The sequence below is a fragment of the Mycteria americana genome, chromosome 14 (genome assembly GCF_035582795.1).
Source record: "Mycteria americana isolate JAX WOST 10 ecotype Jacksonville Zoo and Gardens chromosome 14, USCA_MyAme_1.0, whole genome shotgun sequence".
Taxonomy (NCBI): domain Eukaryota; kingdom Metazoa; phylum Chordata; class Aves; order Ciconiiformes; family Ciconiidae; genus Mycteria; species Mycteria americana.
The window spans coordinates 8,999,531-9,026,857 of record NC_134378.1 but is presented as its reverse complement, the minus strand read 5'-3'; the positions used below and the strand labels follow the sequence as shown (position 1 = coordinate 9,026,857).

At 51.9% G+C, this 27,327-nt stretch overlaps 1 protein-coding gene across 2 annotated transcripts in view; it reads left to right on the top strand.

Annotated features, from left to right (window-relative positions):
* Positions 1-26,076, top strand: part of B4GALT5 (beta-1,4-galactosyltransferase 5) — a 40,470-nt gene extending 14,394 nt beyond the window's left edge. For both annotated transcript variants that reach the window (XM_075517198.1, XM_075517199.1), the window contains 8 exons: positions 11,610-11,744; positions 16,115-16,228; positions 17,082-17,206; positions 17,902-18,018; positions 18,871-19,058; positions 19,286-19,408; positions 19,928-20,029; positions 22,954-26,076. In XM_075517198.1, coding sequence (XP_075373313.1) covers positions 11,610-11,744; positions 16,115-16,228; positions 17,082-17,206; positions 17,902-18,018; positions 18,871-19,058; positions 19,286-19,408; positions 19,928-20,029; positions 22,954-23,101 — 1,052 coding nt within the window. In that variant the 3' untranslated portion in view covers positions 23,102-26,076. The remainder of the gene's footprint in view (positions 1-11,609; positions 11,745-16,114; positions 16,229-17,081; positions 17,207-17,901; positions 18,019-18,870; positions 19,059-19,285; positions 19,409-19,927; positions 20,030-22,953) is intronic.
* The last annotated feature ends 1,251 nt before the right edge of the window (positions 26,077-27,327 follow it).

The window sequence follows — 27,327 nt, the reverse complement described above, 5'->3', positions numbered from 1 at the left end:
GGGTCTGTGGGATGCCAGCCCTGTTCAGCTCCTTCCCTGCAGCCCCTCGGGGCTGCCCTGGCCTGGAGGAGTCCTGAGTCCTGCTCTCACCGCCTGCCCAGCTCCTTCCCTGCAGCCCTCCCCAGCCCGGGGGTGTCTGCGATAGCCAACCCTGCCCGTTTGAAGTGAGAGGATGTTTGCAGAGGGAGAGAAGGTTGTTAAGCCCCTGACGAAGCTGCCTTTGCTTCCAGCTGTCCTGCATGGGGTCTGTTGGTGCCTGCCAAGGTGATGCCATGCTGCCCGGTGCCTGCGCCTGGCCCTGAGACCACCAAGGAGCTGCTCTGGTGCATCTTCATGAGATGCACATCGAGATGCACACATGGTATTTTGGTGCATTTGTTTAGGATGCAAAGGAAACGTGCCATCCCCAAGACCTCATAGCATGCTTGATGCACTTGCGAGTTTAACTTCCCACTAGCCATGTGGGGAGTGGAGGCCAAGGAGACTCTTAAATGGGATCCGGGTGCCAGAGGGGACAGAAATCGGAAGCTGGTACCTCTGGGCTCTGTGTACGGTCACGGGGAGTTGCTTGGGTAAGGACAGGGAAGCCCATGCCGGGATCACCACAGCTTCAGGTGAGCACAGGGACTTCCCTCTCTGTGTCTGAGGCTGAAAGCCCAGGGCAGGGAGATGCCATGGGGACTGGCACTGCCTCGGTGCAGGAGGTGGCCAGCGTTTGCTTTTAGTGGTCATATTTCCGAGCCATCCCACGCTCCCCGTTTGCAGGCCAAGCATCCCCTTGGGCTGTGGTGTCTCACCCTGCCTCTCCCGTGGGATTTGGTCGTGCGGGAGGGTGCCAGCGTGCTCCCGCCTTTCCCAGAGCCCTGCGGTGGCGAAGCACCGGGCTGCTCCCCACCTCTGGCTCTGCCTTGCTCTTGCCCACCCGGCTCCTGTTTGCAGGCTGCGGTAGGGGCTGGAGCAGCCTCTGGGCCCTGTGTGCCCACGCCAGCCCCCCGTGGATGGGCTTCCAGAGCTGCCGTGTCTAAACCCTGCTCCTGAACCCAAACCGAGGGATGTGCCTGCCTGTTGGAAATTAATTCCCCTCCCCATTTGCCGAGTGCCGCCTCCTTATCCCGAGGAGCTTGTGCAGCAGGCAGGCTGGGGCAGCGCGGGCCGAGCCGGGCCTGGCGGGGGGATGCCCCCCACACGGGCTGAGGAGGGCTGCTCAGCCCGGGGAGCTCCGGCCTGCTGCTCCCAGCCTGTTTATCTTTTCCAAGGTAGCCAAATGTCTGACTCTTAACTTGTTTGCAGAGCTTGACTTCTGGGCGCAGGCAGGCTGGAATTGATTAGTTTGTGGTTTGATGTCCCATCCCGTCCCCCCCCCCCCCGCCCTGTTGCTCATATCGATGAGTGAGCAGTCAGATCCTTTGGTAAACACGCAAGTCTCTTAAAGAAACTGCTGCTGCTGTGTGTGAGGAGCTTAAAGGTGTTTCTGAGGCGGGAGGGATGGAAGAGAGGGGGTTTGTGCTGATCCCCGATGTGCCCTTGCACGTGCTGGTCCCTCTGCAGGGCTGTGAGGGGGGTGATGCAGAACTATGTCGACTCGCAAGTCCCCAAGCCGTTGCAGAGCCATGGCACCAATGAGTGCCAGGGACTTGGGGCAGAAGACAGCGGTGGCCGCCTCCTGCCCGCGAGGGGGTGGGCAGGGTGCTGCGTGCCCCGTGCTGCTGGGAGGCTGCGGGCGGCTGGGCTGGGTGCCCCGTCCCCACAGCCTGCGCAGGCAAGCGGCGCCAGGGGCTGGAACGCTGTATCGATGAACTTGCGCTGGGTTTTTCCCCTGTTTGTATAAACCCAGCAAAACCCCCACAAAACCTCCAGTCTGGGGACCACAAGCATCCGGTCCCTTGCAGTCGGCGACGTCCCCATCGCCCTGTGGTGGATTCTGAACCCTGGTTACAGCTCAGGGCTGGGGACGCTCTTATCCCTTGCTGAGCTCACTCACTTAATAGCCTTGTTTCTGCTTATCTAGGATTAATATGTAACTTAATGGTAGCGCATTAGGCACAATTCTGCGAGTGTGGTGCTTGTGGTAAAGGGCAGCGTGAATCTGGTTTCTGATGCCAGGGCACTTTATTCCCCCCCCCCCGCCCCGCCTCCGCTTTCCATGATAAGGTTTAGGGTTTTCTTATGACTGGCGCCAGGGCGGCAGCGCTGTTAGTAAATGTTTGCCGTGGCTGGGCAGAGGGACGAGTCAGCAGAGGGAGGGAGACGAGGGCGATCCTGGGGGAAGCCACAGGGCACAGCGCTTCCCTGCCCTGCTGTCCCCGAGAGGGGTCTGGCATGTGCTGAGGTCTGGTCCCGAAGTGCATGGCAGAGGTCTGCGGTGCGGGGTGACGAAGAGAAGGGTATTTCCATTTTCCCCTATTCAAGGCAACCCAAACTGCCTCTCGTGCCATTGCTTTTTTCTGCTGACGCCCAGGAAGGTGTCACGCAGGCTGTGATGTGATATGTAGTCTCTTAGTTAAGTGCTAAATAAGTTCACAGATAGAGGGATGAATTATTTCCAATAAAGTCATTCCCTGCTCTGATAATGGAATTGGTTAATTTATTTACAGCAGCTGTATTACCAGTTTGCTTGTCAGGCGGAAGAAAACCATATCAAAAAATGTTAGGTATTCCAAGGCTACATAGCTCACAACAAAGCTAATAAATGTCTTAGGACATCAGAGTTCTTACAAAATCCCATAGATAATGGTCTGTATGCTGGAACTTCAAAGTTGCATCCTCTTTCTGATAGCTTTTTTCGTCCTATAAAAACACAGTAGCTGTACTGACTGTTTGCAGCACAGTCTTTAATTATGGCAGACAAGAAGAACTCTGTAATCGTACTGCAGAGGCCAAGCTGCTGTGGGTCTTAATGGCACTGTATGGTGAAAGTACCCTTGGCAGGGAGCTCCGAGCTGCTGCCTTCTAAAATCTCGGACAACAATAATCCCACGTGATTGAAGAATTTCAGCTTGGAGAATTTTTTAGGAGTTGAAAGGGCTGACGGGCTCTCCAGCAGACAAGCCAGGCTGATGTGTAGCGTGGAGGTGGGGCTGTGGCCGTGCTCCCTCCCTGGCTGCTGAAACGGCCGGTTTCCCAGGACCTGGCCATGTATGGAAAAGAAACCACAAAGGGACAGTCTTGGGGTATTGCTACAGGGGACTCCATCTTAGATGCAGTCCCCATGGTACAAATCATGCTTGCTGCAAAGCAGCCTTTATACTTTCAGGGCTGAAGCAGTTGCAGGATACTTTATTTTCACTAGCAGGTACTGACAGCAACATTGCAGTGTGTGCTGCCGGCTGTGGGCTTTTTAGCCCCAGCAAGCAGTTGAAACACCCAGCGTCCGCTCAGACGAGAGCCTGCGGCTTCTGGTGGTGGATGTTGCCCTGCTGATAGTAGTCATCGTGGTGCTTGGGTATTACCAGGGTAAACGCCTTAGTACAGGCTGAGGGTTGCACTCTGCAACCTGCCTTGCACCTCCCATGGGGTGGCCGGTGGCGAGTGTCCCCACCGGCGTGCCCTGCCCTGCCGAGCTCGGAGACATGAAGCAGCCGGCGGCTTGGCATAGGCAATCCCATCGTGGGGGTGAAAATCTCTGCCTTGGGTTTTCCCATTCCGAGGGCAGGAAGCGGGTCCCCTGGGATGTGTGCATCATGGACAAACTAGGCAGGGAGCAGGACTTTCCCCATGCTAATTTTTTTCAGAGACAAACAAGATCTAAATAAGAGCTGGACCATGCTTTAGCCATAAATGGCAGTGGAAGATGTGCTGCAGGTCTTGCTGAATTGAGCGAAGAACAAATGCCATCCTGGATGCTGTAACCACAAATTCTGCGCCTGCATTGAAGCATGACAACGGGGAGGGCATATTGTTTCATGCCTGTTAACTGGGATGGTCCAGCCTGGTGTAAGAGGCAAGCCACTGACCAGAAACATCATCTCGGACCCCCGTTTGGAACAGTTCAGTTGCAGCAAACATGAGGCTGTACATGTGATAACCCTTTTTGTTCAGCCACGCTGAACTTGTAAAACATGCTTGAAAAATCAGGTCTTTGTCTGGTTTTTTGGGGATATCCTAAACAACGGTTCCATTCTCTTTTCCTCCATCAAAGTCAGGGTGTTAAAGCTTCAGACAGTGCAGCTTGTACTGTGTGAACTGAGTCAGTAAATCTGTGACTCTCTTAAGTTGTTTTCACCTTGACAATTTTATACTCTCCAGTGGGTACAGTTAATCTCCTAATTTGGAAGACTAACAAATCAGTGATTTCAAAATCTATTTAAATGGTGTGTGATGTATATAGAAATTTTAAATCCAAATCCAACCTGTCTTCTATTCTCTGCTGTGGCCTGGCTGTATTCTAGATTGCTTCAACTGATGAAGGACAGCCCCAATGAAAACTCCCTACTGAATGCATTTCCTGGGCAGTACCACCCCACGTCCCCTTTATCCTGCATGTCCCAAGGCTGCTTGTTTGAGTAGGGTGCCCAGGTTGGTGGTCGGGGTTGCCTGCAGTAGAGGATTTCCTTTCTCTCCTGCAGACCTGGGAGACGAGGAGTTGTCCCGAGCAGCCCACATCCTTCCCTGCCCTCCTGCTTCACCGCTGGGGAGTATCTGCCTGCTCTTCCTCTCCCTTGCTTGTGCAAGCATTCACTTAATTCTTATTTATTTATTTTTTTTAACTGAAGCTCTCCCTCTGTTTCCTCATCCTGATCCTACATGAGTGTCGGGCTCAGGCGTCAGGATTCCTGCTGCTTCGAGATGGTGTCCAGGATGCAGGAATTTCCACCACTTTGTCTCCTAATGAACCTGAGGAACAAACGCTGAACTGTAAATGTTTGCTGTTGGTAGCCAGCAGCAGCCTGCAAGTGCTGCCAGCCGGAGAGGTTAGCAACCATTTCGCTCCACCTGCTGAAGAGCCTTTTATTGCGCATTTAACTGTGTGGTGCCCACGAGTGCTCAGTGAGTGCTGTGCTCTGCATGCAGAGAAATCTGCTGGCAGCTGATGCTCTTTTTCTCCTTGGAAGCGGCTGCGCTGACCCTGGCGAAGGGAGGCGAGATGGGGAGGGCAGGCTGGCCATGGATGGGGAGAGCTGCCCATTGCTGTGAAGAGGGAGGGATGGAAAATAAACAGGAGATGCAGTCATGTGTGATTGCATCTCCTGAACTGCAATTAAAATAGGAGAGTCTGAATCTCGCTAGGAAGGGTAATATTTAACTTGGGCAAATGCTTGTTATGCTCCATGCTCCAGCCTGCGTGTGTCACTACGCCCTTCCTCGCGAAGAGGAATTGCAGCGGAGCCCGGGAGTTGAGCTGCTCTTGGGATTTGCAAAGCTCTGTGTGATCTTACAGCCATCCTCAGCGTTACTGCCCTGCTGCATGGGTAAACTGTGTCTTCTGGTTTCCCCACCCGCAGCACTGTCTGCATGGAGCTGGGTACCGCGTGTGCCGGCGCTGGGCTGCTCGCTGCCCCGGTGGGGGTGACTGTGCCTGGGTGACCTGGGGCTCAATCCCACCGCCAGCCCTGGCTGCTGCCGGGGTGCAGGGCTCCTTCCATGGGTGCTTTGGTGCTGCAAACGCTCCATGAGTTCCCTTGGCCTTCTGAGTTTTCCCATGTGTGCAGAGCATGTTGTGCTCCTCTTGCTGGGTATCCTAAAATCGGTGCAGTGTTCTTCAAAGTGAGTTGCACAAACACCATAGCTCAGCCAGCTGTGGGATTGCAACTGAAAGTTGCCATCTTAAATATGTACACTAAAAATGTAGGGACCATTAGAATAATCTGAATTTTCTTCCCCATTGCTGAAGCCTCTCCAGGGTCACTTTTCTCTTAAGACAGTTCAAATGCAAATTCCCCATATTCAGGTTTTGGTTGAGCATCACTGCAGTCTCCCGTCTTCCCCGCTTGCTTCGTGCACGTGCAAGCTGCAAACTTGCCAATTTTTGGGACGGGTGGTTTGTAATTACCAGCTCAGTGCTGCTGCTGCACTGTTAATTCTTAGGCCACTTATCGAATTATTCCTTCCTGTGCTATTTATAGGTGAAGGGCTAAGTAACAGTGACGGCATTAATATTAAATTCTCTAAAACTAATAGAAACCTCATATTTAATTGTTCTGGCACTCCGTATGCCTGGGGAATACGGTGCCACTGGAAGACTAGTAGAGACAGAGGTCTCATGGTGTATTAGCGAGGGGATGCTGCGAAATTTCCTAGTTAGGCTGTTTACAAGTTAAGACTCCCGTAACTGTCTCTCTGTTCCTTGGAGGCTTAGTTTGATTAAACCCCTTTGTATTGCTAATGCTAGTGGAGCTGAATTGATGCTGGGGATCTGCTGGGAGAGCTTAACAAAAGGCTTAACATAGACACGACTCTGCTGGTTTCGCCGTCTCAGGGCCCTGCGGGAGGTGTTTGCAGCAGGCGGTATCTCCCAGCCCTGGCAGGGTGCTGCAGGTGACCTGAGCACCCATCCCCGCTGCCTGCAGGACCTTCACCCCTTCTGGAGTCTCTGTCGCATCTCCCACGGACAGGCACCCTGCAAGCTCTGCTGGGCGCTTCGTACCCGCTCCGAACAACTGGCAAAGTGGTTTGTTCAGTGGCTGTTTCCCTGGTTGTACCTTGATTTACGACTGTGTTGGTCGAGATCCTGGGGCAGGGCAGGGGCTTGCCGTGGCTGCCCTTGCCAGGACGGGGTCCAGCTGCTCCAGAGCCCTGGCTGCCGGCAGGAGAAGGTTGCACGTTGCAGCGAGACCACGATAAACTCACCAACAGCTCCTCTGCGCTTCTGCAGCGCTGATGGACTAATGAACCAGGAAAAATGCTGAATGTGACAGAAAACCCTAAATCTCGAAGCAGAGGAAGACCCACTCCTTCCTCAGGAAAGCCTGGCTGCCGTGCTGGGCGCTGATACTGCTGCGGGCGTGCAGGGCTGCTGTGAACCGCCTGGGCCCTCTTCCTGACCCCAGCCCCGGTGGCTGTCTCTCCCGGCATGGGGCTTGAGGTACCGTGCTGTCCCCTGTGCCGGGGGATGCTGGAGGAAGGTCTTTTCCGCAACTGGCGGAAGTGTGTTAGAGTCAGGAGCAAGGCATGTCAGGTCTGTCCCCTTCCTGTGTCGGTAGCTGGTGTGGATCATGCTCAGACCTCTTCCAAATCAACTCCCGAGCTGCAAATTACCCTGCTGCCTCTTCTAGTACATATCATCACAGTGAAATTAATTTTCCATGAGAGAGTCAGCTGTTTCTTGATTAGAAGTGCTCCGAAAATACCAACAGCGAAATGATTACAGGAAGCCTTCAACGCTCATTTATATAATTGGACTTTACCTCCCTGGTTGAAGTTGTTGCATCCACTCCTGGCTTGGATGAGCACTTGCCCTCCCTGTTGCTTGTGAGCAGGGAGGCTGGGGTGCAGCATCCCAAGGGGTGCACCGGCCCTGGGGTGCAGCCGTATGCCTCTGCTCAGCTGGTGGCAAGCTGTAGGTCTGATACCATGGTTTCCACATGTTTAAATCCCCGCAGGGTTGACTTGTCCTTTAACAAACTGACAAGAATAATATTAAGGCAGGCATTTGGGCAAAAGGATTCTTAAATTTTGCTTGTTTTCTGTGTGGGTAGTGAGAGTCTGCTGGAAATTTGTAGGAAAAGGGGTATATATATTCTGCCCCCCCCCCCCCCCAGCAGCTGAAGTCCCTCTCCCATCCTTGTCCTGCTGCTCAGCGGCTGTAGCTGGGTTGTTATCACTACGTCTATGTGGTCTGAAGTGCTGCGTGCTCACATGGAATAAAGGCAGAAGGCCAATGTAATTTTTGAGATCATCCTATGTGATTAGATTAGCAATATCTCGCAACACAGAGAATTGCTTTCTGGCTGAACCCTGGTTCAGGGCGAGCGCATGTGTGCTTGTTGCTCCGCTGGCAGAGGGCAGCGGCGGGGATGCTCGGCATCTCCTTCCTTGGCTGGTGGTGGCTCTGGCACTGTGGCGCTGGGAAATGCTGCCTCTCGGGTACAGAGGTCCTAGGCTCTGTAGGGTCAGCCAGGTCAGGGTTAATAAATTTAAAATGTGACCGATTTGCTCGTCAAAAGTGAAATAAACCGAGGAGCGAGGTTTGAGTTTGGTACAGCGATTCCCAAATGTTGGTCCAGACCCAGCCCTGGTCGTGGCGGCCCCATGGAGCTAACTTCAGCACCGTGTGGGTATGGGGAGTGAAATGTTTTCAATAATGTGTTTTAAATCCGATTTTCTGACCTGAATGAATTGCATGTTCTGGGTGAGCGTGGGGTTTGTGAAGCTTATCTCTCAGTGGCGGGTGGTTTTGGGAGCAGAAGGGGCTCTCGTCCCTGCGCTGGGGTTGGTGTGGTCGGGGGGGGGTTCTTGGTGTTGGATGTGTGGCGTGTTGATGGCACAGCTTGTACGTGGCCAGGTATCTCCTTAATCATCTGAGTAGAGGGGTTAATACGTGAAAAGGCAACTGCCGCCTTAAACAAAGGCGGTGTTGTTTGTGCTCGCGCTCCCCTGGGATGGTGGCTGCCGTGACAGTCTGTTCAGGATTCCCACTGCAGCTCCGTACGAGTCCGACCCAGCAAGCCGTGTCATGTGGCTGTGGCGAGGCCCTGCTCCGTCTGCCCGCCGATGGCGTGGGGAACAAACGGTGCTTTCACTGCGCCCGACAAACCTCCCTCTTCCTTAAATTAACCAGGGATTGGATGCTGATTTGTGTGTCTCCTGTTCTTTCATGCTTCACCAAACCTGGTTCCGCTTTATCTAGCGAGTAGAAGGCATAATGAATTAGAAAGCTAAATTACTTGTTCAGCATCAGCGAGTTACGCCTTGCCACTGACTCGAGCTCCACGCAAGCTGGACGGTGCTTGCTGCCCCCCCTTCCCTTGTCAACAGCCTGGTTCTGATAGACATATCAACTCCAGGGGCTTCAGCTACCCTTTGCTCTGTGCGAAGAGGAGAGGAGCTGTGCTCTGGCTCTGGATCAGCCTTTTGGGTTTCTGAAAAGGGGGCTGGGCAGTCTCGAACCCTCACTATTTGCTGATGGCCGTGGTGAGGCTGTGCAGTGCTGCTCTCCCTTATGAGTCTGTGCTCTGCTGTGCTTGCTTGGCTTTGGAGGATGCTGTTCCCATCGCTGGATGCGTTGGTTTGTGCTGCCTCCTGGTAGGGCCTCGCAGTGCTTCTGGCTGCAGCTTGGGGTGGATGCTGTCATTGGGGCAAGATGTTATAAACGTGTCCTTGGGAGCTGTATGCCCCGTGCATCGACCCTTAATATGTCGCCCTTGCAACCCAGCTGTGACGTGGGCTGATGAGCTGATGGAGAAGCGGCCCAACTTCCACGTCTTGTGGTCATCTGGGACGCCTGCCCTCTGCCTGGCCTGCACGGGCAGGTCAGGCTGGAGCTTCCCTGTGCATCCTGCCCTAGACCCCAAAGCCGTGCCAGCCTCATTGCATCGCTTGCTTATTCACCACTAACCCCTAAATAGCCCACTCTGCAAACTTTTTTTTTTTTCCCCCTCTCCTCAGGAACTCCCATTTCTCTACGTCCCGGTTGGCAGCTGCCTGGTGAAGCTGGGGCTGTGACGGGGAGGGATGCTGGGGCTGGACCGCTGGTGCTGGGAGGTGATGTGGTTTCATGCTGAGCTCCGAGCAGGAGATGAGTCCGAGTGCGAGCATATGAAGGTTTTAGGGCTGGGTATAAGGCTTTGCATGGGGAATTTCAGCTACATTTGTTTCTGGCCTGTGGTTCCACCTTAAAATGTCAGCTTTTCCTCAAGCCTTATCCCCTGGGGGTCTGTTAGAGCAAATTCCCCATCTTTCTGAGCAGGAGCAGCCCTCCTGCCTCTCGCTGTCATTGCAACAGGACTATCTTGCCAAGAAACTGTACCAGAGCATACTGTTATCTTGTAACTGTCACTAACCGACCTGATGGTTACCCTGGGCTGCAGAGCTGACCCCAGAAGAGGTGGGTGAGCAAAGAGGGTTTGGGTGCAGCTTTGGCTGAGGCAGCTCCTGCTTGTTGCTGGTGTAACCGCTGGCTTAAGGTGCCATCGCTGGCTCTGCCACGAAGGGTACATGTATGGGAAGGGAGAGGCTGGAAGTAGGCATTTAAAATTTGCATTTCAAGCCATTTAGTTGCCAAGCACTTAATGCAGCCAACCCCCTTCTTGCTGAGAATCTGGTGGTTCCCCATGGTTCAGAGACAGGCTGGGCACCTGCAGTGCCTGGGCATGGCGTGGGGGCTCTGGGCATGGCGTGGGGCTCCATCGCCCTTTCAAATATTTATTTAGCTGTGTGAAAACAAAATACGGTTGGGATTGGGAAATGCATCTGGGCAGCCTTTCTGGAGGCTGTCTTGATCTGTGGGTGTAAAAGGGGAAAGCAGGGCAGGGAGGCTGGAGGCAGCGCGTCAGCGTGCGTACCGGTGGGCGGTGTTCAGGGGGACCCTTGCTCTCCGATAACGGTGCTGCCTCCGGGGTGCCCTGCGTAATCTGCGCTCCCCAGCAGTGACTGCACCTTCCTGGCACGGGCAGCCGCCAATTTCAGGCTACTGCAGCTTGTGATATGCCTGCTGTAGAAACGACCTGGCTGTTACGGATGTTTTCGGGTGACATTTCATCAGTTACTGCCCTCCCCTATGCAGGGTCTCTGTTTCCTTAGCCTGGTGCCCTCTTCATCCCTCCTGGAGTGTCTTTTGACCTATTTTTTTAATTACTAATGCAGAATTGGCCTTTTAGATCTCCCCTCCTCCCTATTTTCAAATCAAGATTTTTTTTCCCCTTCATTTTTAAGCCTAAAACTTCACTGCGGGGTGGCCGTGGCTGGCACTGCGATGCTGGTGAGGGGTGCTGTGGCATGCGTGGTGGCCGTCCTGCTGTCCCTGCGGGCACTGCCGGTGACGCAGGGCTGTGCTTGCTGCCGTTTGCTTTGGGGCCCATCCCTGCCGGCACGGGGTGACAGCTTAAACTGAAACCTAAGCTGGCTCTGGCTGAGCGGTGCCAGGGCACAGGGTCAGCGGGAAAGGCGGGGGGGGAGAAACCTGGCTGGGGGGCTGGCCCGGGGACCCAGGGGGCTTGTGCTGCAAAATGCTGCCTGCTCTGGGATGCGTGGGTTGCCGGTAGGCTCAGAGGCTGGCAGTGGGATGTTTTTTGTGGTGCCCATTGAGGTACCTCTGCCAAACAAGTGTCAGCCATTGGCGCTGCAGTCTAGGAGCGAACGCCCTTATCCAGGCGTGCGGCTTAGTTTCCCGTTACAATGATATTTCCTAATTAAACATCCCTGCTTAGGCAGCAAAAGGTACTGTTGTTAAAGCTGCAATCCTGCATTACAGTCTGCATTGTCAGGTCTAGCTGGGTACGTTCCCCTTATTAACCAGCCGGGTTTCCAAACGTGCCTTACGCCTCCGCTTCCCGACTCTGTGCCCTTCCCAGCTCCCGTCGGGCAACCGAGGCACATGCGGCCTGGGGATCCTCCTGGTAGGAGGGAGCTGAAACCAAGCAGAAGGCTGGGAATGGTTCCAAAAGACTCCTATTTCTCTTTCCTATAAAAGCTGATGCTCATGGAAATACTCCTCTTTTTTCCCTCCCTTGCAGTGAACACCTACCTCTTCATGATGCAAGCCCAGGGCATCATGATTCGTGAAAATATGCGAACAATAGGAGCTCAGGTGTACGAGCAAGTGGTCCGCAGTGCCTATGCGAAGAGGAACAGCAGCGTGAATGACTCAGGTATTACTTGAATAATTGTTATTTTGATCAAAGGTTCCATTTCCATTGGAAATCGAGTTGACCTTAACCATTCTCGCTTGAAGGAATTAATTTATGCTGGTAAATGCAGGGTGGGAACTTTGATTAATTGGTTTTTTTTATTTTTTTCTATATATAAATATATACAACATAAAAACACAAATTATATATAGAATTACTGTATGTATATATACACTATATATATTAAAAATTATATTCATTTATATATATAAAAAAAAATAAAATTCAAATGCTTCTAAGTTGTATAAAGGGTGAAAATCTTGAAAGGTCTCAAATGATGGGATGTTGAGCCAAAAACCTCTCTGCTTTCCAGGAATTCAACTTGTTAGCTTCAACCAGTCTAAGGGTAAACGCTTTCAAATTCAGTGCAAGGATCAGGTTTTGTATTTAAAAAATAACTTCCCGGGTGCACACGTGCACAGAGCCCTGGCTCCGTGCACGTGGAGGAGCCTGTGCTCATAAGCACCACTCTTCCCATGCAAGGATGAACTGAGATGACTTGGCTGGAGATCTGCCACAACTAATATATTGAACTTTGGGCAGAATGCAGGGTGCAGAGTCACAGGCTCCCACTCCCAGGCTATTCATCATCTGTAATATAAAGCTGATAAGAGTTACAAGGTTTGGTGTAAATATGGTACAGCGAAGCATAAGCACACATGGCTGTGTGTAAGCCAGGGTGAAGCGTTGCCTTTGGGCTGGTGTGACACCGAGCGTGTACCTTCCCTGTTGACGTGTCACCGGTGCAGCGGTGCCAGGGACCTCAGCTCCTCCGCTGCGGGGGTTATCAGTGAGGGCTCATAGAGTTTTACAAGGCAAGATTATTTCCTTATTAATAAAAAATACAAGCCACGTCCTTGCTGCCCAGCCCACTGAGGAGCGAGTGGTGCGGCCGCTGGTTCAGCTGTCTCTGACCGGGGATGGGCACGGGAGGAGAATGATGAACTTGCGCAAGAGATCGACGCCTCCTCTCCCCACCGAAGCTGGCCAAGGCTGCCAGCCCAGGCTATTTTTAAGGCTGGAAACGTCAAGTAAAGCAGGCACAGGGTGAGGACGTAGCTGATCCCCCGAGGGGAGGAGGGTTAGATGCTCCACCGCTGCTGCTTGCAGTGGTGAGAGCCTCTGTCCTGCTGTGGTCCTGGCCCTTGGGACTCCGAGCCCTCTGAAAATCTGCTGCGTGCTCCTGCTGCCTGCAGCAGACAGGGAAGTGGTTACCACGTTAGCAGCAGCAATACTGGTACCGCTGCTACCGAAACAAGTGGCTTTCCTTGGGCCTCAGATCCATCCCAGCTCTGCAGGCGTGGGCTGATCACCCTCCTGCCCCGAGAGCTCTGGCCGCGAGGATGGTTTTAACGTGTACAAGCACTATGCACCGTCCTTGGGCGACCTTCCCTGGCAGGCAGGTCAAAGCAGACACATGATGGATGGCGGTGACATCTGGAAGGCACGTGGCGCTGCGGCCACAAGGATTATATTAACGCTGGGATCTTCCTTTCCCGGCTCTGTTTTTGGGCACCTCGGTGGGATCTGGGTGGGCGGCACTGCCTGGTTAGCGCATCCTCCCCACGCTGCTGTAGGCAGCATGGCAGTGTGATGGCCAGGAGAGCAAACCCCCCTGTACGGCTGCAGGGAAGGACCCAGCAAAGGCCTTGGTGGTCCCGGTTGTGACTCAGAGCTGCTGGGAGCAGCTCCTGGGCTCTCCTGCCCCCGTCCTACCCCGCAGGCAGCAGCGGGTGTTGCATCCCTGCACATCCCTGTATCCCCTCCCCTCTTGCCAGGTGAGGTGTGCGGAGCAGGGGCGGGATGCTGCTGCCGGGGGTGAGCTGGTACAGGTCACAAACCAATTTGGGCACTAGAAGACCCTGTGACCCCTCTCTGGTTGTCCCTGCCGCATGGCAGCTCCCGGGAAGCAGGAGGCTGCTGATGCTTTCTGAGCTGCAGCCTCTCCCGTGGGTCACGCACGCCCCTGGCAAGGGGCTGGGGGGGAGCAGCTCTTTGTGCGGTGCTGCCTTGTGTGTGTATCCTCCCGAGGCCTGTGGCTTTAATTTCTGGGCAGATTCCTTAAAAATGTGATATCTGGCCCTGAAGGGCAAGGTGACCAAGCACAGGGGGGTCGGCTGCAAGCACAGTGTGCTTCTGCCCATCTGTCTGCATTTATTCTTTGCCTTTAGCCCCCCACCCCTTCCTCCCCCCCCTAAAATGAGGAAGTAATTTATAACTTTTTCATCATTTGCTAATAGATGCAGTAATAGGTTTCCTGTTTGGTGAGCCGAGAGCAGTCCTTTCTGTGCTTCCACAAGCAAAAAAGGCAGCCCTTTGTGCAAAAAAGGGGAGTTGAGCTTCACAGTGTGTTGCCAGCTGGACTGAGTATTGAGAGCGTCTCTGGTGATAGGATTTTAATGGGAATCTGGTTATTAAAATTTAGAGCAGTATCAAGCATCCAAAATAATACCTATCATACTTGAAAAGCCATTAGATTCTGTTTGCAAGTCCATCTTGAGTCTGAGATAGTTTGGGTACCACTTATTTGAGCACATAAACAGTATTAATGACATGATGGTAGGTACTAGCACAATAAAGCAAGCTAAAATACCAGGCCAGCAATGAGTTGTCCCAATTGATTTAAATGAAAGATTTTGACCTTGCAGGTAAAGGCAACCTTCCCTGCTTTGCTTTAAAAGATTAAATTGTCACTAGGTTATTTTTTTTCTTCATATATCACTAATGTGATTATTAGATTTAGCCTTTCTGCTATGGAGAATATACTATGCTTATGCAATTTCTTAATTGTCCCTATCCTTAACTATGACTTAGATTCTTAACTCTTAATCTTAGCTGATTCATTCACTTCACTACATTGTAATTCTGGGTTTATTAAATTGCTCGCAGTGTAAAATGTGTGAAACCTTTTCGCTATCAATATGTTCTTGAAACTAAATGTATGCTTAATTTGAAAGGTTATAGCTGCTGGTTTAAAAAACCAAGATCTGACTTTTACACGGGATTCAGTAAAATAACTTAAAAATCTAGCTCCCTACTGTAAATCTACTGTTTGCTGATGGATCACCTGCAGCCCTTGTGTCCCAGGCTTTGCAGAGTTGCTTGGACAACTCTCCGGGGGTGGCAGGGGGGACACTAGACCTTCTTTTGTCTCTGGGTGCCTGAATACCAGTTGGTTTGTACTGTGCTTGTGAGAAACCAGCTCTGCTCTTGCTCTGAATCAGCCCAGTGAATGTCAGCCCCATGGCGTGCTCCGGCAGCCAGCTGCTGCAGGAATGCCTGTGCCCGGTAAGGGAACTGGAAAGGATGAGCCCTTTTTGTCCTGGTAGGTCTGGGGGCTGCCCATGATGGGACTGGGTGGCCTCAGTCCTAAACAGCCGCTTTCCAGGACCTCTGTGGGGAGTAAGGTTGGTGCTGCTGCCCTGGGTGCTGTGGGACCAGAAGGCCAACTCTCTGTTAAGCATCTGATGCTCGGAGAAAGTGGAGAGGTATCAGCTGATACCTTACTGCGGGCAGGGAACTTTTTTCTAGTGCCTAAAATAAAGGTCATGCTTGGCTGAAGTTGCTGTATGCAAAGCTGGTGACTACTGTAGAAAGCAGAAGTTTGTGGTTATGTAGAAAGCTCCTTAACATCTACAGGTGTAAGAGGCCGGAGGGGTTTTACCCAGAAGGTAAAAGGATGCAGGGGAGTGAGGGGGCTGGAGAAATGTGCCGTGCTAGGCACTGAGGGGGCAAGAGCATGACTCCTCTGCTCTTGCGTGATGCAAACCGGAGGAGAAGCTGCGTGTAATGTGATAGTTTTCATTGATCCTTTGAGGAGGATGCGAGGCAGGCTTTCCCTGCGTGGGCTGCTGCGCTGATGGTCCTTGCTGGCATTGGGACCTGCCTGGGGACTTCCTCTCTGAGCCTGCGTTAGGAAAGGACCCGCTGGAGGGGCACGTCCCCTCTCACAGTGCTGCGGTCCTTCAGCGACAAGGTGCTCAGTAGCTTTTCCTTCCAAGGGCCGTGTGCTCCTTCGCTTTGAGCTGTTTGTGATACCTAAAGGTGACACTCAGAATTCCTCCTCTGGCCAGAAAACGTGAAGGTTTCTCTGGCATGGCCTTGTCTAAGGCAGCCGGAGCTGCTCCAGCTGTCCCACAGCCACCTGCCTGAGGATGGAGATGAGCACCCAGCTGGGTTGCAAGCCTAGGGCTCCTGCTGCATTGGGACATCCCCAGCTGCAGGTGGCTGTGGAGTCTGCTCACAGTGGCACGGGGAGGTGGCTGGGAGTAACGAAGACCTGCAGCTCAAGTATAGACTTTTCTCTTTTATTTTTTATTTCCCTTCCCCAGATTATCCTCTTGATCTGAATCATAACGAAAGCTTTCTGCAAGCCACAACGTTTCTTCCTGAAGACTTTACCTACTTCCCCAACCACACCTGTCCCGAGAGACTCCCTTCTATGAGTGAGTAGCATCCCGATGGCCCCGTGCCCCTCTCCTGCTCCCCGTGGCGTTGGAGGGCACATCGTGGCATTCCCCCTCTTGCCGGTGTTGCACCTTTCCCCACCAGGCACCTGGGGATGAATGGGAGTTCTGTTCGGAGCCTGGTCCCCTCCTGGGAAATCATTGTTTACCCACTCACACGAATTAATTCCTGCTACGTCGGAGGCATGTATCCGTGCTGAAGCAGGAGCCCGCTTGGCAAACGCAAACAAAAGAGGAATTGTGCAATGGGAGCCAGTGAAAAGGCTCGGCCAGCCCTTTTCTAGTGGCGAGGTGGCTCCCTTGCCCCTGGGCAGCGCTGCCGGTCCCAGCCCTGAGCTGTGCTGGGTACAGCTGGGCAGGGGCTGGTGTGGGAGACAGGCTGGACCCCCCGCAAGGGAGCTGCAGCCAGGAGAAATGCTTCCAGCAAAGCGATATTGCAGTGGAAAATTGGACTTTTGGGGGTAAATGTTTCCTAAAAGGGGGAAGTGGCTCTCTGCCAAGGTGTGGGGTTTTGTGTGTGCTGGAACCTATGTGGAGGAGTAAGGGGGGGCCCTGACCGCTGCAGGTCTCTGATGGAGAGCTGCATCCAACAGTGGCCATGAAGGCTGGACAGAGCCCAGCTGCCAAGGAGACGGAGGTGTTAGGAGTCAAGTCAGCAGCATTTTTTAATCGTTTTCGTTGGTGCTTGGGGAAAAGAAGAGGCTGCCTGCATTCAGCGCGGGGGACAGCAGGCAGGGATGCAGCGGAGCGCTGCCCTGAGCAGGCACCGAGCTGTCCCAGGTCCACAGCAGTTCCTGACCCCCTCCTCTGCTTCTCCCCGCTGTCTCTGCAGAGGGCCCCATCGATGTAAATATGAGCGAGATCACGATGGAGGATATCCACCAGTTCTTCTCAAAAGACCCTTCCATCAAGCTGGGAGGCCACTGGAAGCCGAGCGACTGCCTGCCTCGCTGGAAGGTAACCAGGGAGCTGGGGAGCCCCATGTACCTGCTGAGCGTGGAGGGTCCTGGGCGGGTGGTGGGAATATGTTAATGGGAATGTCTCTGATGTGCTGAAGCTCCAGAGTAATGGATATAAGGATCACTGAAGTGTGGGGCCACAGTGCCTGGGGGGCAAATGCTGAGCTCAGGGGCTGCTTTAGTGATGCATGAGTCAGCTCTGAGCTTCTGCACCGACTGCTAAGGAGTCGGGCAGGGAGCTCGCCTGCCTGCTTCCCTGCCGCTGAGCCTCCTGCTCTGCTGCCTTGTCTGGAGTAAGACTTGACCTGGAGAGGCAAGGTGGCACTGCTGGGGACTCCTGTCCCCAGAGGGAGGTGGCTTAGGGCAGCATGGTAGCAGGGCCTGTCCCCACTCCTGCTGTCCCCAGCGCTGGGCAGAGGCAGTGGAGGGGCGGCTGCTGGTCTCCCTCCCGCTCAAGGTTACGTTGAATTTCCCCAAAGCAACGATTCCCCAAAAAGTGAATAGGAAATCCATGTTGTGGGAGTTGGAAGGGTTTCAGGCTGCCCAGCCCTATATGGGAGAGCCGAGACGCCACGTTTAGTGCTGCTCCCCCTCATAACAGCAGCCAGTCCTGCTCCCCAGCCCAGGGGTCGGTCAGTCAGCGGCCAGAGCTGCTGGTGCAGTGTAGTAAGAGCTATGTCCTCTCCCCGTCAGGTGGCGATCCTGATCCCATTCCGCAATCGATACGAGCATCTTCCCGTCCTCTTCAGACACCTTATTCCCATGCTGCAGCGGCAACGTTTACAGTTCGCCTTTTACGTTGTGGAACAAGTGAGTGAGCCCTGGGGCGGTCGGGGCAGCGGCTGCTGGGGCGCGGATGTGCTGCACTAGAAACGTGTCTGCTGGAGCTTCAGCCGCAGCCAGAGCTGCAAGCGTTGCTCTGCTCTGTGTTCTGGGGCGTTTACCTACCGGATCACATCGTTTAAAGGTTTGGGGGTCATGTTGCAATGTTTTAAGTTGTCCCATTCTGCCTAAAAGTGGCACAGCTGAGAGGTGTGCCCAAAAAAGACTGGTTTTATCTAAAAAACAAAGTAGAGATTCATTTCTTTATAAGAATTCTGTATTGGAGGAGATATTTTAAAAAAAGACAACTTTGAAACAAGTATTTACAGTTTAAATAATGCTTCGTTATTTTTGTATATCTCTGTAGTAGTTCCGGGGAGCATGCCCTAGGCACAGGACTGGCCTGACCAGAGTTACGCATTTCTTGTCTGGGCAGTGCCAGAAGACTTTCACGAATGTAAAACATAAGACTGGCATTTGATGTGTACGTGAACCTGTCACTCAAACTATCTGGCTTCATCCACCCAGTAAATGTACTTCCATATTTAGCTCTGTCTTAAAAGAGATTGGTCAAAATTGAGTTTTGTTTTGTTTGGGGTTTTTTTTTTAAGTGTCTGAGTAATAAGACTTTAGCATCTTTATTTTGGTCCTGCACAGTAAATTGAATATTTAAGTCTTGGTTGATCTCACTGGTCTTTCTGTTCCAATACATCATTTCCTTTTGCGGCACCGATGTGGGAGCTGGTTGCCCTCTGCAGTTTTCTAGACAAGACTGAGAATGCACATGCAGAGCATGAACTGCACAGGGCTCCCCTTGAGAAGGAACTTTCTCCCTCCTAGGCTGGAAACCAACCCTTTAACCGTGCCATGCTCTTCAACGTTGGCTTTCGGGAAGCAATGAAGGACTTGGACTGGGACTGTCTCATCTTTCACGATGTGGACCACATACCAGAAAATGACCGTAACTATTACGGGTGTGGACAGATGCCGAGGCACTTTGCAGCCAAGCTGGATAAGTACATGTATCTGTAAGCACTGTTCTTCCTCTGCACTACAATAATAGCTAAGGAGCCACTGTTATGTTATTTTTTTTAAAAGGCAAAAGATGAACCTGGGTTTGCTTCTCAGGCTTTGTGCAAAGTGAACATGAGAGGGGAATAGAAGAAAGCATCATCACAGTTCAGGCTTTCCCCATTGCAAGCGGGAGAGCTGCAGCACTGGCAGACTCTGCCCTAACCCCTTCTCTCCCGCTTAGGCTCCCTTACAACGAGTTCTTTGGTGGGGTGAGTGGCCTGACTGTCGAGCAGTTTCGGAAGATCAATGGTTTCCCTAACGCCTTCTGGGGCTGGGGCGGTGAAGACGACGACCTCTGGAACAGGTACAGGCTCAGCCGGCATCCCTGAACTCCACTGCTGATGGCGGTTCTGTGAGCCAAGCTTTGCACATACTGCGGGGGGAAGCGTTGTCACCTCTGCAACCGGCGCTGGGCTTGCTGTGCCCGTTTCACCCGGGCTGGGGAAGAGCCAGCCCGGCTGCTGTGGCTTGGTGGTGGGAACAGGGGCCACTCCAGCCTGCACAGGCAGTAGGTTGGAAGCAAACAGAGAAGTGCTGGTTGGGAAATTATTGGTTTTGTGTGCAATATCCCACACTGCTGAGCTCAAACTGATCTCAGCTGAGCTTCTGAAGCCTTGAGGTGCCCAATGCCATGGGACTTACCTGGAGCCCAGGCTGGAGTGGGGAGGTTTGCATAGCTTATCTGCTGGGTGGAAAGGCAAAGCTGCGGTAGGAGCCCCAAGCACACTAACTGTGCAGCCCTGGCAAGTGATGACGGCACAGCAAATGCAACAGCTGATTTTTTTTTTTTTAATTTATTTTATTTGTTCCCTTTCTAATGCAGAGTGCAGTACGCAGGCTACTCGGTGACTCGGCCAGAGGGAGACACAGGGAAATACAAATCAATTCCCCACCACCATCGAGGAGAAGTGCAGTTCCTAGGGAGGCAAGTAAATTTTTTTTTTTTAAGAATCCCAAAGCCTTTCACAAAGAGTCTGTAGCATGTACAAGGCTCCCTGCAGCTGTTTGAGGGCCTTAACTCATGAAGGAAACTAACTGCGGGGAGACGGAGGCAGAGCACTGCCTGGATTCCTCCGTCCTTACATTTTATACCCTGCATCCCTACAACGAGGGGTCCTTGCGTTGTGGCTGTAGCTGCTTGGATGCCATCCAAAAGAAGGCTGGGGTCCTGTATCTCCAGGGGGATGTTCCTAAAGGGGTGGCTAATGCCACATGTCAGGAGCTTCTATCTTTCTAGAAGAGCCTGATCTAAATGTTGAAGGAGGCATTGCTCAGCCTGGGGAAGGCAGAGGGCGGGGGCTCTCCTGGTGTGTGGCCACTAAAGCATCAGGTGTCCCTGGGAACACTAACAAAGTCCAGTAGCAACACCCTGGGTCTGCCCTACGAAGGCGGTTGCTGTTGCAGAAGCAATGTCCCCCTGCAGTGTTGTTATTCTGTAGTTGACACTTCGTCTTTTTTTCTCAAAAAGCTAAGTTCTCCCTGGAGCTTTCCAGGAGGGCTCCAACCCTTTCCTCCAGGAGCCAGGGTTAATTCAGGGAGTACAAGGGTTGGTCAAACGGCTGCTTTTGCCAGGGGACCTTGGTGGAATTGGAGTCTTCTGAAAACTATGCAACAGAAAACCAGAGAAATACCTTTCTCACAAACAACTGCAGGCACTAACACTCATAGGTGACGAGCTGCTGGACAGTGCAAGCTCTGTTCTGCAGAGGGGCTCCTGGCCGCTGCTGGCGGAAGGGGCAGCAAGGAGGGTTTATGTTGCAGGTACCATTTGAGCTATCTGCTGGTCTCTTTTTACAGAAGACTCATTTTGGGGGGATTTTCCATTTGAGGTTATGTCATCTTTAGCCCTAGTTTTCATTTCTCTGTTGAACAGAATGCAGCCAGTAAGAGATGCTTCTCTCATTTCACTCTTGAAAAAGAGAAGTCCGTTTTGGCTTAAAAAGCCATATTCAGTCAAACCCTTGAAGCGTGGAAGCTGGGAGTGCAGTGGGATTGAGCTCTTGTTCCTAATGCTTCCCTGGTCTCCTCCTGGCCCCAGCCAGGAGCGCTGGTTCAAAGTCAGCAGGAGCTGTGGGCCAGTGCTGCGGGAGGGGGGGTCTGTGGTGAAGGTGGGCAAGGCAGTGGTTTGCCCCAGTGAGGCCGATACCCGTGCTGCTGAGCAGTCCTGTGTGCGCTGCTGCGTCTGGAGCCTGATGCCCAGTTGTCGTGGTTTAGCCCCAGCCGGCAGCTAAGCACCACGCAGCCGCTCGCTCAGTTCCCCCCCGGTGGGATGGGGGAGAGAATCGGAAGAGCAAAAGTAAGAAAACTTGTGGGTTGAGATAAGAACAGTTTAATAATTGGAACAAAATAATAGTAATAATAATAATGAATTATAATGAGAAGGAAAACAATGAGAGAGAGAGAGGAACAAAACCCAAGGGAGGGGAAAAAAGGGGGGGGAAAAAAGGAAAAAAAAAAAGATAATAAATTAAAAAAAAAAGATACAACCGCTCACCACCCGCCGACTGACACCCAGCCAGTCCCCAAGCAGCGATTGCTACCCCCCGGCCAACTCCCCCAGTTTATATACTGGGCATGACATCACATGGTATGGAATAGCCCTTTGGTCAGTTTGGATCAACTATCCTGGCTGTGTCCCCTCCCAGTTTCTTGGGCACCTGGCAGACCATGGGGAGCTGAAGGGGAAAAAAAAAAGTCCTTGACCAATGTAAACACCGCTTAGTGACAGCCAAAACATCAGCGTGTTATCAATATTATTCTCATACTAAAATCCAAAGCACAGCACTATACCAGCTACTAGGAAGAAAGTTAACTCTATCCCAGCCGAAACCAGGACACCAGTAGGCAAGGCTTAACGATAGATATCCTCTGTGTCCTGCCTCTGAAATCTCTGCTTCCCTCTGCTCTGCACTTGCCCACAGGCAAGTACTAACTGCTGCCATCTGAAAGCCCTGCTGCTTCTCCCACGCAAGCAGGGAGCAGGGGGACCTGACACTGTTCAGTGTGGAGAAGGAAAGTGTTCATCAAGACACTAAGTGTCCTGCCCGTGTCCTGATGCTGTGACCTCTTTGAAGCCAGTTTTGGCATTTCCCTCTTTGCTTTGACCCAGCCTTCGCCTTCCTCCTGGCACATCTCTTCCCTGGTGCTTTTTCAGTCCCCAGGTCCCAGCCCAGCTCCCACTCGACCTGGTGCTGCCAGGCCCCCAGAAAGTCAGTGTCCTGCCCTGCCGAGATGTTTCTACTTACATATTTTTTCCCTCCCACCTTAGCCCTTACATCTCGTCATGCTGCCCCTAAATTTGGTGAGGCTGTTTTGGTGCACCAGCTGCCGTTTCCTTCCCCAAACCATCATTCTTCTAGTTTTACTTCCTTGTCCCTCATCCCTTGGACTAAAATCATTAGTTCTGCTCTTGTTTGTGGTCTAATTTCTTAAAAAATGGAAAGGACCACATCACCCATCAGCTGCTTTTCTCCAGCCAAAACATCCTGGCAAGGGCTTGGCAAGACCCCCCTCGAGCTCAGCCCCCTCCTGGGATCGGGACCCGCAGGCTTTGGGCAGGAGTTACAGGTGGTTTTGACTGCTGGGTGCTTGCTGGGCTGCCTGGTGGCACAGAGAGCATTTTGCTTTTCATCGAGCGGTGGACTATAATCTTGTGATGTCTGGGATGTTTACCTGCCAGGAGTATAGAAACAAATGATGGTCATTTTTCTTAAGGGCTCAGGAAGTTGTTGTTTTGTAGCTGCTGATGGGACTTCCTGTTTTAAGGGTGTTTTAGGCATGTTGGGTGGACTGTGCAGGGCTCTCTGGGATATGTGGAAGTGACTCTTGCCTCTGGTTCTCATTGCACAGGTATGCCTTGCTGAGGAAGTCGAAAGAAAGGCAAGCCCTGGACGGCCTCAATAACTTGAACTACTTTCCAAACGTCACGTATGACGCCTTGTATAAGAACATCACTGTTAACCTGACACCGGAGCTGGCTCTGGTGACCGAATATTAAGAGGAGAAAATAACTTTGCTCTGCCCTTCACCAAGAAAGCACCATGCTAGACTTTCTTTTCCAAGGGTTATCAAGGACAAGCAACATTTTGTCTAATGAAGGATCACAGTATTTTGGAGAATAAGGCTGAAAGTGCACGCACAAATTGCCCTAGCTGTACCAATCCAGCCTGATACTCGTGCAGCGAGCTCAGCAGTCTCTTTTTTCCGCCACTTGCTTTCTGGGTTTCAGGACAATGGTTCGACCTGCTGCTCTCGTCTTCACATTCCTCCTCCAGCAATCTCCAGCACCGGGACTCACCTCGGATGCGCTTTCTCCTCTGGGAAGCGGCTCAGCTGAGGGACTCTGGCTTCCTGACGGCGAATGTCGGGAGCGATTCGGTCAGCAACTGCCCTGGTGGGAGATCAAACGACTTCTGATACCGTTCTTCTATGTCTGTGAGGTTTTTTAAATGACCTGCTTGAAGTATATACAACAGAATCGCTTCTTAAAGAAGTGTAAGTGTAAATATGCTGTGTAAATTGCCCCTTTTTATTTTTCTCCTATGGCTCAAATCCAAGCTAGAGGTTTACATATGGTCACTCATTTTAGTCCTGAATTCCGTAAACACTTGTGTGTGCATCACTGTACTTGTGCAAGGTGTTCCCTTTTAAGCCAGTGAGACTGCTTGCATGATTTAAGCTGTGCATATGCAGAAATGTTCATGGGACAGGGCCCTAAACTTTCCAATCTAGTGGATGAGAAATACAGCCATATCATTGCTCATTCCAGAAACCACAGGGGTGGCTTTTTCCAGGGAGAGTGAGGAAATGGGAATATTTATGGAAAAACTCCCCTTTCTGTCACTTTTGCAACATGATGTGCAAATGAATCCAAAAGCCATATGGAATTAAATCCCTGGCCTGTTGCTGTATATCCCACTGATGGCAAGTGCGAGCTTGGCAGATTGCTCAAGAGCTCGCATCCATGCTGCTGTGGGAAGCGCAGCCCCAGGTCGGCTGCTCCTGCCCACGTGCTGTCCTCGGGATGGGGCAGCTGGCCACACCGCACCGAGCCTGCCCTGGACCGGCAGCACCCTGCAGTCACTCCTGTAGTGTGACGGTATGGTTTGGGAGGTTGTTTTATTTTGTATTTATTGTGTAAATCTAACAGCACGCTGCCGTGCTGTCAGTGAGAGCCAGGTAGTGCACTTGGTTATCACCGTCAGCACCTGGCAGCACTTGCACAAGCCCAGCTGGTGGGGCTGGTTGTTGCGGGTTAGTGAGAGAAATGAAGGACACATGAATCAAGCTCATGAAAAAATGAGGACTGGGAACCAGAGAGCTTGGTCTGATGCCCCATCCAAACTGGAATGCCCCCTCCCTTCTCCCATCTGCCATCCCCTCCTTCCCCACCGCCACCGTGGGCAGGCTGGGCTCCCGGCTCTCCTCCCCGCTGACAGTCAATCCAGTCCTTACACAGCACTGACACAGTCACTTTTACTGGACGTCTCTGACTTAAAAGTAAATACATTGGGGGTTGCTTTTTAATTTGTATTTATACATAACAACGGTGGGTACTTAACCTCCGAAGTACTTTAACTTTGGTTTTATTGCGTTGTTTGCCTTCGGTTTCCTTAACTTCTCGTGGTTTACATTGTTTTCTCAGTTCTGTGGACGTATGATCCCCATACACATCTGTTGTGGGTGTGACTGCCCAGGGCATTCCTACCCTGCATCCAGGAAATGTTAGTTTAGAAAACACGAGTTCTTGTTGTGTAGATCTTATCGGCTGGTATGAGAGGACAGCGAGCCTGCCCTTGAAAAGCGCTGATAAGTTTGTAACTTAGGTTTAAAGTCTTTGAATTTACATGTGCTTTAAATTTGCTTCCTGAGGGGATTCAACCTGGTTATTTATAGACAGAGGTGAGGATTTGCTTTTTATGGCGCATATAGCAATAAAGACTTTTGCTTCTGAATCTCGATCTCTAATTCACGTGGACCCTTTTCAGATGCTGAACCCACATTGCCCTGCCCCTCTTTTCTTTCATCTTGAGACCTTGCTAGAAATCTGTCTTTGTTTAATGGTGCTTCAAACAAGGAATGTATTTCAACTAGTCCAAGTTCACTACCCCAGGAATCATGCATGTGTGTGTGAGTAGGTGTTAAACTACCTTAGTCGGGATCCTCAGCCTTCGATGTGTACCTGACACCCATCGCACCTTGTATTGAACAAAAAGCCGTTACCTCTGCTCAGAAATGCACTCTACGGTTGGCACAAAAGGGTCCATCCCCCCCAGCAGTATCCCTCTTCATAGTTCCTTTGTTCTAATCACATTGAATTTTTTTTCCCTTTTTAAGATGTGGAATATCTGAAAATGTGCACTGTTAATCTTATCAGCTATGTCGAATACTGTATAGTAAATGTAACTGTTAAAAACATACTGTCAAGCGCATGTGCTGTTATGGTGTAAAAATTCTCGTATTAAGGAGAACTTGTACATATTCTGGCAGCTGAAATTCAACAAGGCCACTCATTCACCCTTTCCATGTCAACACCATCGGTCAGCCCCACTGGAGGGCAGGTCCTGTTCGATGCTGATTCCGTGGTTTGTTTGTTGGTTTTTTTTTTTTTTAAATGAGCCATGTGGGCTTTATTTGCAAAACTATTTATTGACAGTTAATTATCTGTAAAGCTCTGCTTCTTTAAGGGAGGTACTGTCTGAGCAACAGCCACACACTTTGGGTCACTCACCATCAGAAGTGGCTTTAAACTCTAAAGTAGCTTTCCATCATCATGGCTTTTGAGCTTACTGTTATGTTTTTAAGAGGTGCCAGGGGGACATTTTTGCACTGAAGACTAGTGTTTTAAAACACACACACACTTCTCAGCAAAGCAATCCTTTGTGTCATTACATTTATTTACCCATGTGTTTGTACATTTTTGTATTTGTTAATTTATGAATGATTTTTTCAGTAAAAAAATACATATTCAAGAACAAAGATTGCAGTGGTTGCTTTTTATAGGAGGCTGGGGTGTGCTTTTTTATGGGAGGTGAGATCTGTAAGCCCAGAGGGGTAAGTGCTTGTGAGAGTTTGAGTGGAGAAGGTGAGCCCTGGATGCTAAAAGCTGGTTAGAAATTTCTCATTAGGGCTGACAGAAGTAAATTGAGTGCAGAATGGGGATGCTCCCCAAGCTCTTACTACCCTGTATATGCGAAAGCCTTTTTTCCAAACATCTGCTTCAGTGTAGTGCTGATGGAGGGGCTGGCTGCTTTGGGGGAGGTGGGTTTAGGAAGATACTTAGCTGGAGGTGGTGCAGGGCTTGGAGATGTCGGTGTGGAGGGTTGGTGATTAGATTTTTTGATCAACAAATTCAGGCAGCCAGACAAGCTGCCTTGCAGTAGCTTTAAAATACCTTTCTCCTGCTCTGCAGCATACAGGCATGCTAGAATAAATAGCTGGCAGCCCTGGGTTGTTCTAGGCCTTGCCTTTATTTAGCTCTCCGTCTTCTGGGAAGCTTCCTCCCACCCACTGTGCTTGGCTGGAGCCTGCAGGGTGGCAGGCTCCTTCCAGCCGCTGCCACCCGCCCAGGGATGACGGCCTCGCCTCCCCCTGCGTTTGCAGGAGCGAGGGTGGGAGCCCGTCTCGCTCCTGGCTGTGCACTGGTGGGAGTCCCCGACCTCAGTTTGGGGGGATCCCCACGGCCGTGTTCCTCGCCGGGTAGCCTGGTTGTGGGGGTTTCATTGCCTGTGTCACCCCTGCAGCAGCTGGGCTGGGCAGGGGCTGGAGGAGACGGATGCACATGTAGAAAGTTGGGGTTGCCCCTATTAGTAGGGTAGGGAAACCTCCAGCCTGCACCCTGGGTGCGTGCGTGGGACCCCCTCACTGAGGCCAGCTGCAAAGAGAAGAGCTGGGAGCACACCCCCTTTTGCATGGGCTGTGCCAGGAGGGTGCCAAAGAGAGGAGCCCTGTGAGGGACTGGCATGGCAGCGCAGCTCCAGCACGGCCACCGCTGCAAACCAGCAGCCGCAGAGCTGAGGCTTTCCTCTAGAGCAGCCCACGCCTGCGGGGGAGAGCGCTCCCTGCTCAGGCTAGAAAATAGCTCAGCCTTCTGTGCTGCAAAATCCTCGAGCTTTTCTGCAGAGTGCATAAAAACACCCCAACCACCAAAGCAGGGTGTTTTCTCCCACTGCTTTCCCCCCTTCATCTCCGTGTGGCACAATGAACCTGCCGGGGATGGCCTGG